We start from the raw sequence: 13,993 nt of genomic DNA, 5'->3' as shown, positions 1-13,993 counted from the left end.
GGGTTCAATGAGTTTTTTTTGACAATCTACCCCATGAACTGGCAGCCGATTTTATAGCATCAGATCAGACTACACAACGGGACAAAAGCTTTTAACAACACAGAATGTGCTTCATTTATTTTTATACCCATAATTATTACATTTTTAAATATTGTTGTTGCTGAATAAATTACTTGAAACCTCAAATGTTTACATATACATTCATATTTTTAATTATGAAACAGCAATACAAAACTTACACTGTGGGATATAAAGGTTGGATTATGCAGTACAAAAATGTGAATTAATTTTACTGAAACTTAAGCGTGGCATTATAACTTGTTTTTTTTCTCTTTTTAAAACATTTTCACACGAAAGCTCTGATCAAATTGATCAAACAATAACAATTATATTCCAATTGTTCACACAAAAACACTGAGGCACTTGAAGCTGGTCTGAAGTATCTGATGACAGAAGAATGGAAGCACTGGTGTAAACCAAGATTATGGAAAGAATTTGGTAAACCTTTATACTAAATGTAGTGAGGAACAGACTTATGGATACAATTATTACAACATAGTATAACTGGGAAAAAAGAAGACATTTTTGTAATGCTAAACGGACCTTTTGATACAGATTGATTAGAAAACACAAATGCTGGTGCTTTTGTTTGTTGGTTTTTTTTTTCTTATTTGGACTCAAATTTCAATGAATTTGCAGTACCATGAAAACTAAAAGCCAGTTACAATATGGAGAAATTATGGATAATGGTCCGAGAAACATTTCTATGCTGTCCAGTTTTGATATGAAATTAGTGGATATTTGTTCTTCACAAACTGTACGCATGGTAAAAAAAAAATGTAAAAAGTGTCACCCAAATTCTCCCATTCAGACGGATAATGAACCAGCTGAAGCTCACAATACTACACCAGAGTGGACCGTATGTTTTTATAGTTTATGACGCTTAATATGTTTAACATCAAGTCTAGAAATATATGACATCTTAGTTTAATATCTGGGGATCTTATATGTGCGACTACAGTATAATATTTAGAGTAAACCTCAACAAAATGATCTGGACGGACAGACGGCTGCTATCCAGGTGAGAGTAAGAAGGATTTAGTGTTTATAAAGTGGTGATGGACTGAAGCCCATAATTACAGACTAAAAGCACATGTAAGTATAAGCAAGCGAAAAAGCTGCAGCTGTGAATGCATGAACCACACCTTCATCAATGTGTAAAATATAGGGCCATAACCGAGATACATTCCTCAAAAGTACAACAGCTTTTAGCATGAATTTAAAAACAACTCATTCTAACCCTATGAGAGATTCATTTGTCTCCATACTGGAAAAAACTACATAAAGGAAGACAGCCACCGCCAGGAAGAACACCAGCTGAACCCACAGCGGGACGAGGCGAGACGACTTTGGAGCTTCTTGAGCCGATTTCACGGGCGTTGGTCTCGAATAGGAGTCTCTGTAAGAGGACGGCGAGCTGTACGTGTACGGTCTGGAAAAGAAAGGACAAGGAATTATGCAACAGTCTTCACAAACTGGCGTCACCGAATGGGACTATTCTGAGCCGTGAGTCTGAACCGCTGGATGCAAATGCTGTAATTTTGGTTAAAGCAACAAAGAGGTGCTGAAGTTTGTTGTTAGCATTAAATCATGACTCCAGTTCACGCAATTCTGAGTGAAAATTCAGCAGTAAGGATTTTGTTTTATATCATCCGAAATGTAATACCTGGTTCTATGCTGTTAAAGATCTAGAAAACTTGCACTTCTGGTCGTTTTATAGACTAAGTGTTTTAGGGAAGTCTTCTGATTTTATACTGAACTAAATGGAGCTGCAATATAAAAACACTACATCACAAGTAAAATGCCACTTATGTGACAGTATGTTAGTTCTATTAACAAACAGGCTAAATAATAATAACTTTACAGAAAAAATATTCAACACAGAAAATCAAGCACAATATAGGAGACAGGGCAGATCAGTCAATTGAAATAAATAGTAAAAATGATAATAAATTAAAAGAATAATTAGCTAGATTAGCACTCAAACAAGGGAACTATGCGGTTTAAAAATTAAAGAATAAGATTGAGGGTTAAAGTTAGAGAATTACAGAATTAGAGACGACATCACACTGAAGAACCAGGCAGCGAAAAGTTAATTAAAACGAGAGAGAACATAGAAAATAAACAGGACATAATACAGAATAGAACACTAAAACTTAACAAAGCTAAAAGTAACCCTCACATAAAAGCAAGTCTGTAAAAGTGGGTTTTAAGAAGTGATTTAAAAGAAGTTAATGACTCTGCAATCCTTATCTCCTCAGGCTGACTTATAGATATGCAAAGTATTACAAGTTTTGCTGTTATATAGCTGGACTATAATTACTGAGGAACTGATGTGTATGCAGCATGTTATAGGTGGTCATGGTGAAACTAATTTTTTGCATTTTTAAATTTTATGTACTGTTGAGTACTTCAATTTTTACACTTGTTTTATACTGAGAAGTAACTTGTAAAAATAAATGTAGTACAGTGGAAAGCACCACAACTGCTTCTGAAATTGTGAGGAGGAAGAAGTATAAACCAACATTAGGTCTAAATACTGACTCAAATCTGTACTTACCTTCTTATTTTTTGAATCACTTTCTTAACACCCACTTTTGTAGACTTGCCTTCAAGTGAAGTTCTCTTTTATTTCTCTTTTGTCACTCTCTGCCTTTTCATCCCTTTAAAAATTTTAACTGCTTGCAGTCCCTCTTTCTAACCTCCTGATCTTCATCTACTTCTCTTTTATTTTCTCTTCAGCTTCTCTCTTAACCCCCTTGTGTGATGTCCTTTTAACCAGCTTTTAATTAGCTTTACATTCTGTGCATTTTTGTCATTTTTTATGTTCTACCTGTCAAAGCAGTTTCTGAATGTTCTTCTGAAAGGTGCTATACAAATAAAGTTATTATTATTATTAACCGAAGAAATGAATCATTATATCAACCAATAATAATAATAAGCTCAGAATGGCACAAAATAGAGCATTCCTACAACTTAGGTTAAAATCTGATCTAAGGATCTGTGTGATGGACGGAGGTTTAACAAAAGCCTGAACTGTAAAATAATGTAGTCTTCTCCAATATAGAATCACAGATGGTTAAAACTGAAATCTGCATCATTACCTGTCTGACGGAGACAAAATTTTGACCTAAATAGTTAATTCCAGCACACCACACTGTAAAAAGAGTCTTACTCATCAACGAAGTCTCTTCCCCTGTATTCCGGCCTGGATCTGGAGTAGCCCGAGTAGGAAGTCCTGTACAGAGAAAAGGTCCAGATGTGATGCTTTTGAAAGCTCCTCGCTAACTCTGACAAAACAAAAACAGCCAGTAGTACGACAGTAACTCACTCATGTTCATATTCCCTCTCACTCCACTCTGGTCTGGACCTCATGTACGTCCCACTAGACAGACAAACAGGAGTTACTAACACACTGATTGGTTTCAGCTTCTTTCATTAAGTGAAACAGAGAGAGGAGGACTTGATCGTTAAAGTAGAGGAAGCTCACCTGTCTCCGGAGGCCTCACTTCGGACCTGCAAAACCAACCAGAGATAAGTACTGAAATATAACAGTGCACATCTACATGTAGCAGGGTCAGTTGTGGGCTAAATATATATGAATTACGGTATTAGTAATATTCCATAACCATATATATTTTATTGTTCTTTCATTGTTCTATTTACACAAAGTTTGGTCTGCCTCCCAGTGGTTGTGCAGAACCTTTGCTGGGGGCTCCTATGTGCCTTTTAGGCGCCCTATAAATTTGTTTTTCCTGCCTTACCTCTGCCCTTTTGTTGTGTGTTTGGAAGGAGAGGAGCCCAAGTTTGTCAGATGAACAATTTTGTGTGTTTTTTATGTGAAGGACAGGATAAAAGTAAACAGATCGCCTCCACAGAGATTTATGTGTCAGCTAGATGATCACAACGCACCGGTTACATATATACCCTGTAGCTGTAACTATTGCTGCAGTTAATTTACTTTTTCTCAAACTCATCCATGGGTTGCCTTCCTTATTCAGATTTTAGAAGTTAAGACAACTGTGTGAGCTCTTTTACTATAAAAATAACTTACTAAGGCATTCTTTTGTGAAAAATCAGGTAACAAAATGACTCAAAATAGACGATACGAGGGTCTGTAGCACTTCTTGTCGAACAGCGAACGAAAAAGCCACTTGACCAGTGATATACACTGAATACAGCATTTCATGATTAAAATTGTTGACGTGTGCGACACTCAATTCACTTGCATGTCATTTTATTTGGGGGATATGGACCCAAGCTTACCTAAAGGTGACCGACATCTCCTAAAAATCTTCATGGCAGTGAGTAAAAAGGCTATAACGAGGCGACGGCTCTGTGGGGAACCTCCTGCTGTCGACCAATGGGCAGCGATAATCGCAAACATCCAGTGTTTGGAACGCATGACTTTGAGTTTAAGACTCTGGGAAAAATGGGACACATACCTCACAACAAGAGGTGATAACCCGCTTTGTTTCTGATTTATGGTCTATAAAAACAATATTACTGTCTCATAGACTCCAGTGCTGTGCTCCTATTATCTCAACCATTGCTGTATAGATAGATGTAGCGAAGGGCGCCCAGATAGCTCAACTTCCCACATTCTTCTCCCTACTTTCTTGTCTCTCTCTCACTGCTGTCCTATCAATAAAGCTGAAAAAGATCCAAAAAATAACTTACAAAAAGAAAAAGAAGATGATGTGTCTGGATTGACCGGTTAATTTTCCTACTGTCAATATTGTTGCTGTAAAAAAACATGATAGTTGACACAAGGAAGGGCATTTTACTGCCAGTATTTACTTTCATTTCTCGAAGTGCATCCTCTCAGGAGTGAAAACGAAACTTTGAATGTCTCTTTCCGCTTTCGCTACCATCAGATTAAAGAGCTAACAGGGTCAGTATTGTTATATTTACACAGGTCTGCCTCCCAGTGCTTGTACAGAACCTTTACTGGGGGCTCCTGTACCCCTACACGCACTTTTGGCCGTCCTATAAATTAGTTTTTCCTGCCTTACCTCTCCCCTTTTGTTATGTGTTCAGAAAGAGAGGTAAGCGAGATTGTGCAGTTGTGATTTGTGTAGTTTTTTTTGTCTACAGTAAAGGTATGTGTTCCGTCTTGCCCTGTACATCTGGTATATGTCCACTAAATGTTTTCCATCCTTTTGTTATGCGTTCAGAAATAGAGGAGCCCAAATTTGTAAGACGGACGTGTGTGTGTGTGTGTGTGTGTGTTTGTGTGTTTGTGTATGTGTGTGTTTGTGTTTGTCTACTGTAAAGAGAGACTAAACGGAGATCTATGTGTCGGCAGAATTCACCACGCAGAGAGGATCCACCGGTGACAAAGACAGGTAACGCAAAACAACAGAGCCACACCTGAAGGGAGTGTAGAAAGACATACTTACTGGTGTCCTGTAAACATACGTGACCTCTGAAAGAAAACACAATCATCAGTTTTAATGTTAAGGCAAACACACATTTCCATTAGATGATTCCCTGCACATTTGCAAAACTCAAGTGGCCAGACTAAGTGCAGTAACTACTACTGAGGTATATTTGCCCCCTTTTAATGAATAAACTATTAACTTCTGTCATTAATAATTAACTGTCTTTATTAGTACAGTTAAGTGTAAATCACCTGATCAACATCCTCTCTAGTCAGTTTACACACAACAGCAGCACAGATGTTTTCAGGACAGAAATTAACAAAATAAATCAATACATTAATAATCAATTCTTTTGTAATGAAAAATGACGTTAAAATCAATGTCTTGAATTTATTTCTGCATTTCTTTGATTTTAGCACATTGTCTTTCTACATTTATTTGTGTATTTCTGTATGATATGACGTTAACTGGCTTTGAGTGAGGAAATACAGAAACAAATTGGATTATTTCTTTTTTAATAGTTACATTATTTTTTTTATCCACACATATACCCTTTTAAATGTTATTGTCTGTAACAATATTGTAAAAACGGCTTCATAATTAAGTTCTTTCTGCTTTTGAAAAGGCATGTTAGCATGTAGTCTAAATGGACTGTGTCACCATTTCATACAAAAAACCTACGTAAATAAGAACAGCTTCATTTGGGAATTATGTCGTATTAAAATGTAATATATGTGGACACGAGAAGCAGACAGATGGACACACTGGCTGAGTTTAGGCATCAGGAGACTGTGATCTTCATGTCCTAACAACTTTTACAAGTTTATAACCACAAAACACAATTAAAAAGGATTTTAACATATGGGAGCTTTAATGCACTTCCATCTGCTAACCCTGAATAATAAGAAATTCCTAGCTTGTGTTGTATCTACCCTCAGATCCATGTCGCTTTGGATAAAAGCATCTGCTAAATGAGATTGTAGAAATTCTATATCATTAGAGATTTGGCAGACTTGTGGATTTCTAAACATGATTTCCCTTAACATGTTCAAAGCATAATAGTGTATGAACTGTAACTGTATTCATTAAGCGCTTTTCAGACATGAAATACAGAACATTTGTGGCTTCATAAATCCATTATAGTGTTGTCCAGACATAAATCCCTTTTGTGTTAATGTTCCAGATGGCTTCATTCAGATAAACCCGTCACAGTGCTGGAGAAAGTCACAGTACACACGATATTTCATTCAACTAAGACCAGATGATACACTGTGTGATGTATGACGCAATAACAGGCTAAATCTAAACTGATAGCAAACTGACCTGATCAGTTCTGTTTTCTGAAACGGTGAAACTGAAAGCTCAGGATTCAATCATGTGGGAAATGATTTACTGCAGCTGATAAACTGACTCACCTGTCTGAGAGGAAGAAAAGCACACGGTCTGACCTGCTTTTAGGTCCTGATAGAAGCTTTTCCTGTGTCAGGGATAATATATTATCAGAACTAATTAATAAAGCTACTGTGTCAATATATAATTACGGAGCATTTGAAGAGAAAGATTCTTCTAAATATTTTATATACAATTGAGTAAAATTGAACCTGAAAGTTGTTTATAAAGGTGTTATAGTAAACTGTCATGATTATCTCAACCTAATAAAAAGAACACAAAACAATTTATGAATAAAATCATTTTATTATAGTTAGCTAATTTGAAGGTGGTTGTTATGAAATTTGGACAGTTATTTAGTTGACATTTTAGTGATATCCAGTCATTTTTATTAATAAATGATTGTTTCCATAATAAATAATTATATAATTTGTAAAGACATGATCATAATGAACATAAAAACCATTAGTTTTTTTTTTTTAAACTTTCTTTAAATAAAAACATGGTGTGCATGTCTGGAAGAGGCTAATGACTTTAAAACCATCACTTTAATGGATTAATGAACCCAGCAATGTTCCATGTCTGACAGGGGCTTTGGTAAAGCATGTCAGGAGTGTTCATTCACACAGAAAGTTTAAACTGCCTCGAGATTAACAGAAAACTGCATGTTTGGAAGTGGATTACACACCTAGACGTCTGTCACTTTAATGGACTGATGAACCCATTGATGAAACGTGAGCAGGGCGTTCATTCAGATGTACAGCACACACGTTCACAGTGATTAAAAAGTGATTAAAAGGATCTTAAATGTGAAGTTACCCTCTTCTCTGTAGTAGGTTTTGTCACTTGGTTTCGCTCTCTTTCCTTTGGCCATGGCTTCTTTCAGTTTCTTCTCGTACAGATTTCTGGTGGAGTCTGAGATCACAAGTCACAGACATAAAAATGAGACAGAAAACCGTTAACTTTAAACGTTACAGCTCAAACTCTGTGTTTTTAACTCAGGCCCGTGTGAAGTTAAGCTAACATCGATTCAAAAACGGTCTACAGTCCAGTCACTCACCGACCACAGGTCCGTGTTTTATCCCGTATTCATCCAGCAGCTCGCTGATTTCGTCCGCAGATTTGCTACTTAAAGCCATTTTCACTCGATTTGTTCGCCTGAATTCCCGCTCCGAGTTAATTTTGTCCGTTCTTGTTTCGGTTAAGCTTCAATTTTATGCCCCAAAAACAGAAACAGACGCAACTCCTCCCACCGATAATCCCGGGGCGCTCGTTTTATTACACAGGGCAGCGCGGAGGAAAATTTTGGTTGATAGCTGTTAAACTCCGCCCTCGTTTGTCGAGCCAAGTAATTAAAACAAGCGCAAATATTCTTCTTCGTTTATGTTTTCTTTTATTCTGCATCTCTCTACAAGAGCCGAGCAGCGTCACCAACAGACGGTTAGTTTCACTAACATTGACTCCGATGGATAAAACTATGCAAATATTAATGCAAACTGCGGAGTAGTGAGTGAAATTACAAAAATAAATCTATAAAAGAATAAGCAACAAAAGTGGAAATGTAAAGACGAATAAATAAAGTAAAAAATAAGTAATGAAGAAGAAAAATTAATGAAAAAAATCCATAAAAGAAAAGGCCAATAAAAGTAGAAATACAAAGACAAATAAATAAATTAAGAAAAAATAAGAATGTGCTTAAAAATAAATTAAAACATAAATAATGTGACAATATAAAGCAATATTAATCAAAAATGAATTCATAAAAGAAACAGCTAATCAAGTTAAAAATATAAAAAGAAAAATAAATAAAATAATTTTAAAAAATAAGACGAAATGTGCTTATTAATAAAATAAAAAAAAATAGATATTGTTTTAAAAGAAATATTAGTGAAAAAATGAATCCATAAAAAAGAATAACAAAAGTAGAAAGACAAATAAATAAAATTTAAAAAATAAAGAAATGTGCTCATAAATAAAATAAAAAATAATGCGGCAATATAAAGCAATATTAATAAAAAATTAATCCATAAAAGAAAACACTAATAAAGATAGAAATATAAAGACAAATAAATAAAATTATTTTTAAAAATAAGAAGAAATGTGCTTACAAATAAAATATAAAATAAATAATGTTGCTATATAAAGAAATATTAATCAAAAATGAATCCATAAAAGAAAAGGCTTATGAAGGTAGAAATATAAAGACAAATACATAAAACAATTTTAAAAAATAAAAATAAATATGCTTATAAATAAAATAAATAATGCTGTTACATAAAGAGATATTAATGAAAAAATGAATCCATAAAAGAAAAGGCCAATAAAAGTAGTAATATGAAGACAAATAAATAAAACAAGAAGGAATGTGCATATAAATAAAATAAAAAATAAATAATGTGGCAATATAAAGCAATATCGATCAAAAATGAATTCATAACAATAATAAACGTAGGAATATGAAGAAAAATAAATAAAATATGTTTCAAAATGCATTTTTCTGCACATATTTCCTTTGCTTTTAAAGTGATGTTATAACATTATAATGTGGCCTCTAATGTAAAGCAACAATAAAGTGCATCTTCAAAGCAATGACAATTTACTGATCACATTAAATTAATTTTGCTCCATAAAAGCACATTTCTTCTTCTTATTTTATTATTATTTTATTTATTTGTTTTTGTATTCCTACCTTTATTATGCCTTTTCTTTTATTGATTTATTTTTTGATTAATATTACTTTATACTGCCCATTATTTATTTTTTATTTTATTTACAAACACATTTCATCTTATTTTTTTCACTATTTTATTAATTGTCTTTAGATTTCTACTTTGATTAGCCTTTTTTTTATGGATTATTTTTTGATTGATATTCCTTTATATATCAACATTATTTATATTTATTTTATTTATTCGTCTTTATATTTCCACTTTTGTTTGTAATTTGGCACTCTCACTATTCCACAGCTAACAGTGGGGAAAACATATCCAAACAAATAAAAAAAAAAAATAAATAAAAATTTTCAATGTAAATATATTTCATTACAAGGAAATGTTCTGCCATCAAAACAGTATTAAAAGTACAACTAAAGCTCACATTATACAGAATTTTCATGTTATTGTTTGAATTGTTATATTTTTCATTTATTGAAGTCACTGCTAATATTGATAATGCTAACAGTGGTGAAAAACGTTTCCAAATAATAAAAAACAAACAAATAAAAATTCTGCAATGTAAATATATTCCATAAAAGGTAAACATTCTGTCATCAAAATAGTATTCTAAGCACAATAAAAGAACACATTATGCAGAATTGCCCCTTTCAAAGTGTATGTTATTAATTGAATTTTTTTTTGTTTTTTTTAGACTTGAATAGCATTCATTGAAGTCACTGCTAATATTAATAATGCAAAAAATGGTGAAAAACATTTTCAAATTTTTTTAAAAAATGGTCATAATTCTGCTTTGTAAATATTTTTCATCATCATTAAAACAGTAATGTAAGGAGAATTAAAGTGCACATCATGCAGAATTGCCCCTGTATGTTATTATGTTATATTATTATGTTAAGTGTATGTTATTAATTGAATTGTTAAATATTTTTAGATTTAACTGGTATTCTCTGAAATCATTAAATGAGTTTGCTATCCTTAATTTGCAAACTTTTATAGGTATGGTTTATTTATGGTCAAAATGCTAAAGAAAATAATAGCTAACACTGTAGAACAAAATAAAAAATGCACCTGATGCATTAATATGTAGCAGACCTAACTTTAACCATTTATAGTTGAATTTGTAATTATTTACTGTAATCAGATCCATTTATCATGCGTTATATGAAATAGCTATTTGCCTTTTATAGCATCTTTTACTGGTAAATATTTGCCGTGGAGGTTGTAGTGAAGTTAAAGTAGGCAGCAAATAGTATTTCTTCCCACCATGAACAACAGTAAAATTCAATATGCATCAAGGTTATTATTAATTCAGCATAAATCTAAAACACAACTTACCTATATTTCATTCAAACGCATCAGGATCACTTTAAAAAAAAGATAGATCTTTATTAAACACACGGTTGCATATTAAAAGTAACAATACATGTTTGTGTCCTGTAGAAGTTTAAATGTCTGGAGCTTCACTTCTTTACAAATCATCCTTGTGTAAGCTTATAAACAAGATTTAACAGCTAAAAAAGAAAAATATGAGCATGAGAACTAGAAGAAGAAAATCTCTCTGATCCAGTCTGCTTGGTCTGTGGTCAACCAGAACATGAGGAGCCCCGTCGCCGTCACCAGACCCATCTTCAGCATCAGCTTCAGTGGGCTGAGGCACTGCAGAAACAAAGGACAGAGCAGAGAGGTGAGAAAAAGTCCAAACAAACTGAATGAACGTCGAGTGAAGGCCAGAGAGTTCATACTTTGTGTTTTCCTGTGCAGGTTTGTGTGGTGCTGATGTCTGGTATGGTCTCTGTTAGCTGCACGTTTGGAGGATCACAAGCAGGTCTCCTTTGCAGGATGTCTTCAGGTTCCTTGGGTTCCTGGGAACAGATAAAGCAGGTGAGTGTGTAGCAATGTGTGCGTGCTGCTAATTGTGCGCTCGTGATGGTTTTCTTACGTCAGACGTTTCTGCAGAGCTCGGGTTCTCCTCCCTGTCTGAGGAGCTGCTGAGTGAATCTCTGTCACTGCTGAGAAAAGAGGAAACAGGTTTTGCTTTGTGCTTTTCACGAGAAAATGAATCACGAGGGATTCTGCTCACCTGTCAGTTTCATAATGAATAACTCGAGATAATGGATCCGCGCAGAACTGAACTTTTATCTGCCTCCCTGAAAAACAAACGGAAACTGATTAATTATGGAAAAGCTCGTTCAGAATCAGACTGTCTCATCACCGCTCACCTTCTTTTCCGTTCTCCTCGTCGCTGTCGTCGTAAAACTTGTAGAAAGCCTTGATCCTCTCCTGCTCTTGTTCCCAGTTCCTCTCCTCTTCGTACTCGTCTTCTCCCAGCGCTCCCAGCTCGGTGGCGCCTGAGGCCTCGAGTCCGGCGTTGAAGAAGAAGTCGTCATCGAGGGAACCCTGGTAGGAGGAGCTCGTGGTTCTGCTGTCCTCTCTTTGTACCACAGAGTAGCAGTTGTCGTCTTCTTCTGGACGCCGATTTGCGTCTTCGTAAGGTGTTCCCGCCTTCTCTGGGTCCTCAAACAGGTACTCAGACAGAAGGTCGTCAGTTTTTAACACATCAAACTCCCAGCTGAGGTAATCTGCCGGCTCTGCTTTGGTGTTGTGATGGTCCTCGGTGCTGCTGCCGACATTGGGATTGCTCTTTTCAGGTTCTTGAAGGCACATGTTGTCTAAAAGTTCTTCGTTGTTCCTCCTCGGTTGGAACTCCTCGTCGCTGGAGCTGTAGGAGCCACTCCAATCTGCATCCTCTCCATCATCGTTGCCCAAAAAACGCTCAGTTTCTTGTCCGCCCAGACTCATCAACCGATCAGCCTCCATCTCTAAATCTCTGCCATACAGATCGTCATCTTCCTTCCTGTCGGCATCCTCATCGCACGTTAAATCTGCCGCATCTCTTTCCAGACTCATGTCCTGCTGTCGTGCATCTGAGTCGCATTCAGACGCACAAAGTGAGGCGTTTTTCTTGCTCTCCTGACTTTTTCCTCCATCTTCTGCGTATTCACAAGAAGAAAAGTCCGAGGGGTAATCTGCAAAGCTCTCGCCTGCCTCCTGGTGCTCCTCCCCTGAGAAATCCTTCATTTTCTCCACACTTTCCTCGCTGTCAACTTCAGCGATGAGATCCTGCAGATTTTGCAGAGATATGGACGGAAACTCCGAGCCGGCCTTCGCAGGTTCATCCCCGTAAGGACTTTCGACCTCCTGAGCATTTTCTTCCTGTTCGATTTTCATGCCCTCCCACTCGGGATCAGATGAGTCCTCTTGCTTCTCTTCTACCTTTTCTTGCTCGTCCTCTTCAGCTCCAACACCTTTTATCGTCATCTCACTGCCATCTTCAGGGAGTTTCCCAAAATAGGCCTCCTCTTCCTCTTCCTCCTCCTCGTCCTCCTCCTCCTCATCGCTCTCAGCCTCACCTTGCTCCTCGTTTCTAACTTGAGGATTTTCGGCAGCCTCCGGGGCCAGAGGTTGTCCCTCAGCAAAGATCCTGTCCTCTTTATCACCATCGTGGAGCTCATCATCGCAGTGAACAGACATCAACAAATCCCCCGGTTCCTCCACCGTTCCCTCCTCCTCCTCCTCTTCATTATCTTCATCTTCTCCAGAGACAGAATCCTCCTGTTCAGAATCTCCATCTGAGCTTGTGCAATGCTCCTCTGGTGTTCTGACCCCAGCAAAGTCCTCCTCATCGCTTTTATCATCTTCACAGACTTCATTTTCAGCCGAGTACGACGCATCTTCAGCTTCCTTGCCAAACAAAACTGCAGTTTCGTCAGCTGCTTCCTGGAGCAGAGCCCCGTCTGTCTCTGCTAAGTTTTCGTCTTCATCACACTTTTCATCCAAATTTAAACTCTCAAAGTCCAAATCTCCATCGGGAATTGATGGAACTGATGTCTCTGTGAAAACACCATCATCTTACAAAAATGCCCTTCTGTAAATAGTTTAAAAAAAAATACAAAAACAAAAAACAGAATAACCAAGATGTATTACTTACCTGAAAATGCATCCGTAAGGAGATCAGCAAAACCTTCCATCTTTGAAACAGACAAATCAGTGAGTTATATGTGGAGTAAAACAAGACAAAAATGAATGCATTGCCTTTAGATAATGTCCTATTTCAAAAAGGAAGAGAGAATGAAGCAGCTCTCGTCTGCTGCTGCTGCAAGATGCTTCCTGCCGACCAGACTCTGCATAAGTTACGCTTTAAAACCAAACAATTTTAAATGAATGCATGACAATCGTGTGAATGGGATGTAAACCTACCATAAAAGATGAAGATGGAAGACAATTTCTCAGGTTTTTCCAGTAAACTTACAAAAACAATGTTCTGTGTTTTCTGTTGCCGTAGGGACGTACCTTCGTGAGCTCATGAAATGATGTCAGCTTTGATGTGGTTTTGGTTTCAGACGCGCGACATAAACGGCAGCAGTCGAACACAAAGTTCAAGTTCAAGCTGAAACAACTCAACTGATGATGAATTAGAATCGTTAC

The 13,993-nt window shown here is 36.2% G+C and overlaps 2 protein-coding genes across 4 annotated transcripts; both read right to left on the bottom strand.

Annotated features, from left to right (window-relative positions):
• Positions 1–188: 188 nt before the first annotated feature.
• Positions 189–8,099, bottom strand: LOC111570046 (emerin-like). Its single transcript, XM_023272577.3, has 7 exons — positions 7,894–8,099; positions 7,653–7,748; positions 5,463–5,488; positions 3,551–3,576; positions 3,392–3,445; positions 3,236–3,298; positions 189–1,492 (listed from the first exon to the last, which is right to left on the bottom strand). The coding sequence occupies exons 1-7, from the start codon at positions 7,970–7,972 to the stop codon at positions 1,291–1,293; spliced, it is 546 nt and encodes a 181-aa protein (XP_023128345.1). The 5' UTR covers positions 7,973–8,099; the 3' UTR covers positions 189–1,290.
• Positions 8,100–10,869: 2,770 nt separating this feature from the next.
• Positions 10,870–13,908, bottom strand: si:dkey-183p4.10 (ABC transporter F family member 4). Of its 3 annotated transcripts, none has more exons than XM_023272571.3 (7): positions 13,766–13,908; positions 13,497–13,536; positions 11,728–13,398; positions 11,589–11,655; positions 11,448–11,517; positions 11,251–11,370; positions 10,870–11,164 (listed from the first exon to the last, which is right to left on the bottom strand). In XM_023272571.3, the coding sequence occupies exons 1-7, from the start codon at positions 13,766–13,768 to the stop codon at positions 11,048–11,050; spliced, it is 2,088 nt and encodes a 695-aa protein (XP_023128339.2). In that variant the 5' UTR covers positions 13,769–13,908; the 3' UTR covers positions 10,870–11,047. The 3 variants fall into 3 exon arrangements, with proteins under 3 accessions (XP_023128339.2, XP_054868945.1, XP_023128340.3); XM_055012970.1 differs by having other exon boundaries at positions 11,448–11,514; XM_023272572.3 differs by lacking the exon at positions 13,766–13,908 and having other exon boundaries at positions 13,497–13,741.
• Between the last annotated feature and the right edge of the window lie 85 nt (positions 13,909–13,993).

This window comes from Amphiprion ocellaris, chromosome 8 (genome assembly GCF_022539595.1).
Source record: "Amphiprion ocellaris isolate individual 3 ecotype Okinawa chromosome 8, ASM2253959v1, whole genome shotgun sequence".
Taxonomy (NCBI): domain Eukaryota; kingdom Metazoa; phylum Chordata; class Actinopteri; family Pomacentridae; genus Amphiprion; species Amphiprion ocellaris.
This window is presented reverse-complemented; position numbering and strand designations above follow the sequence as displayed.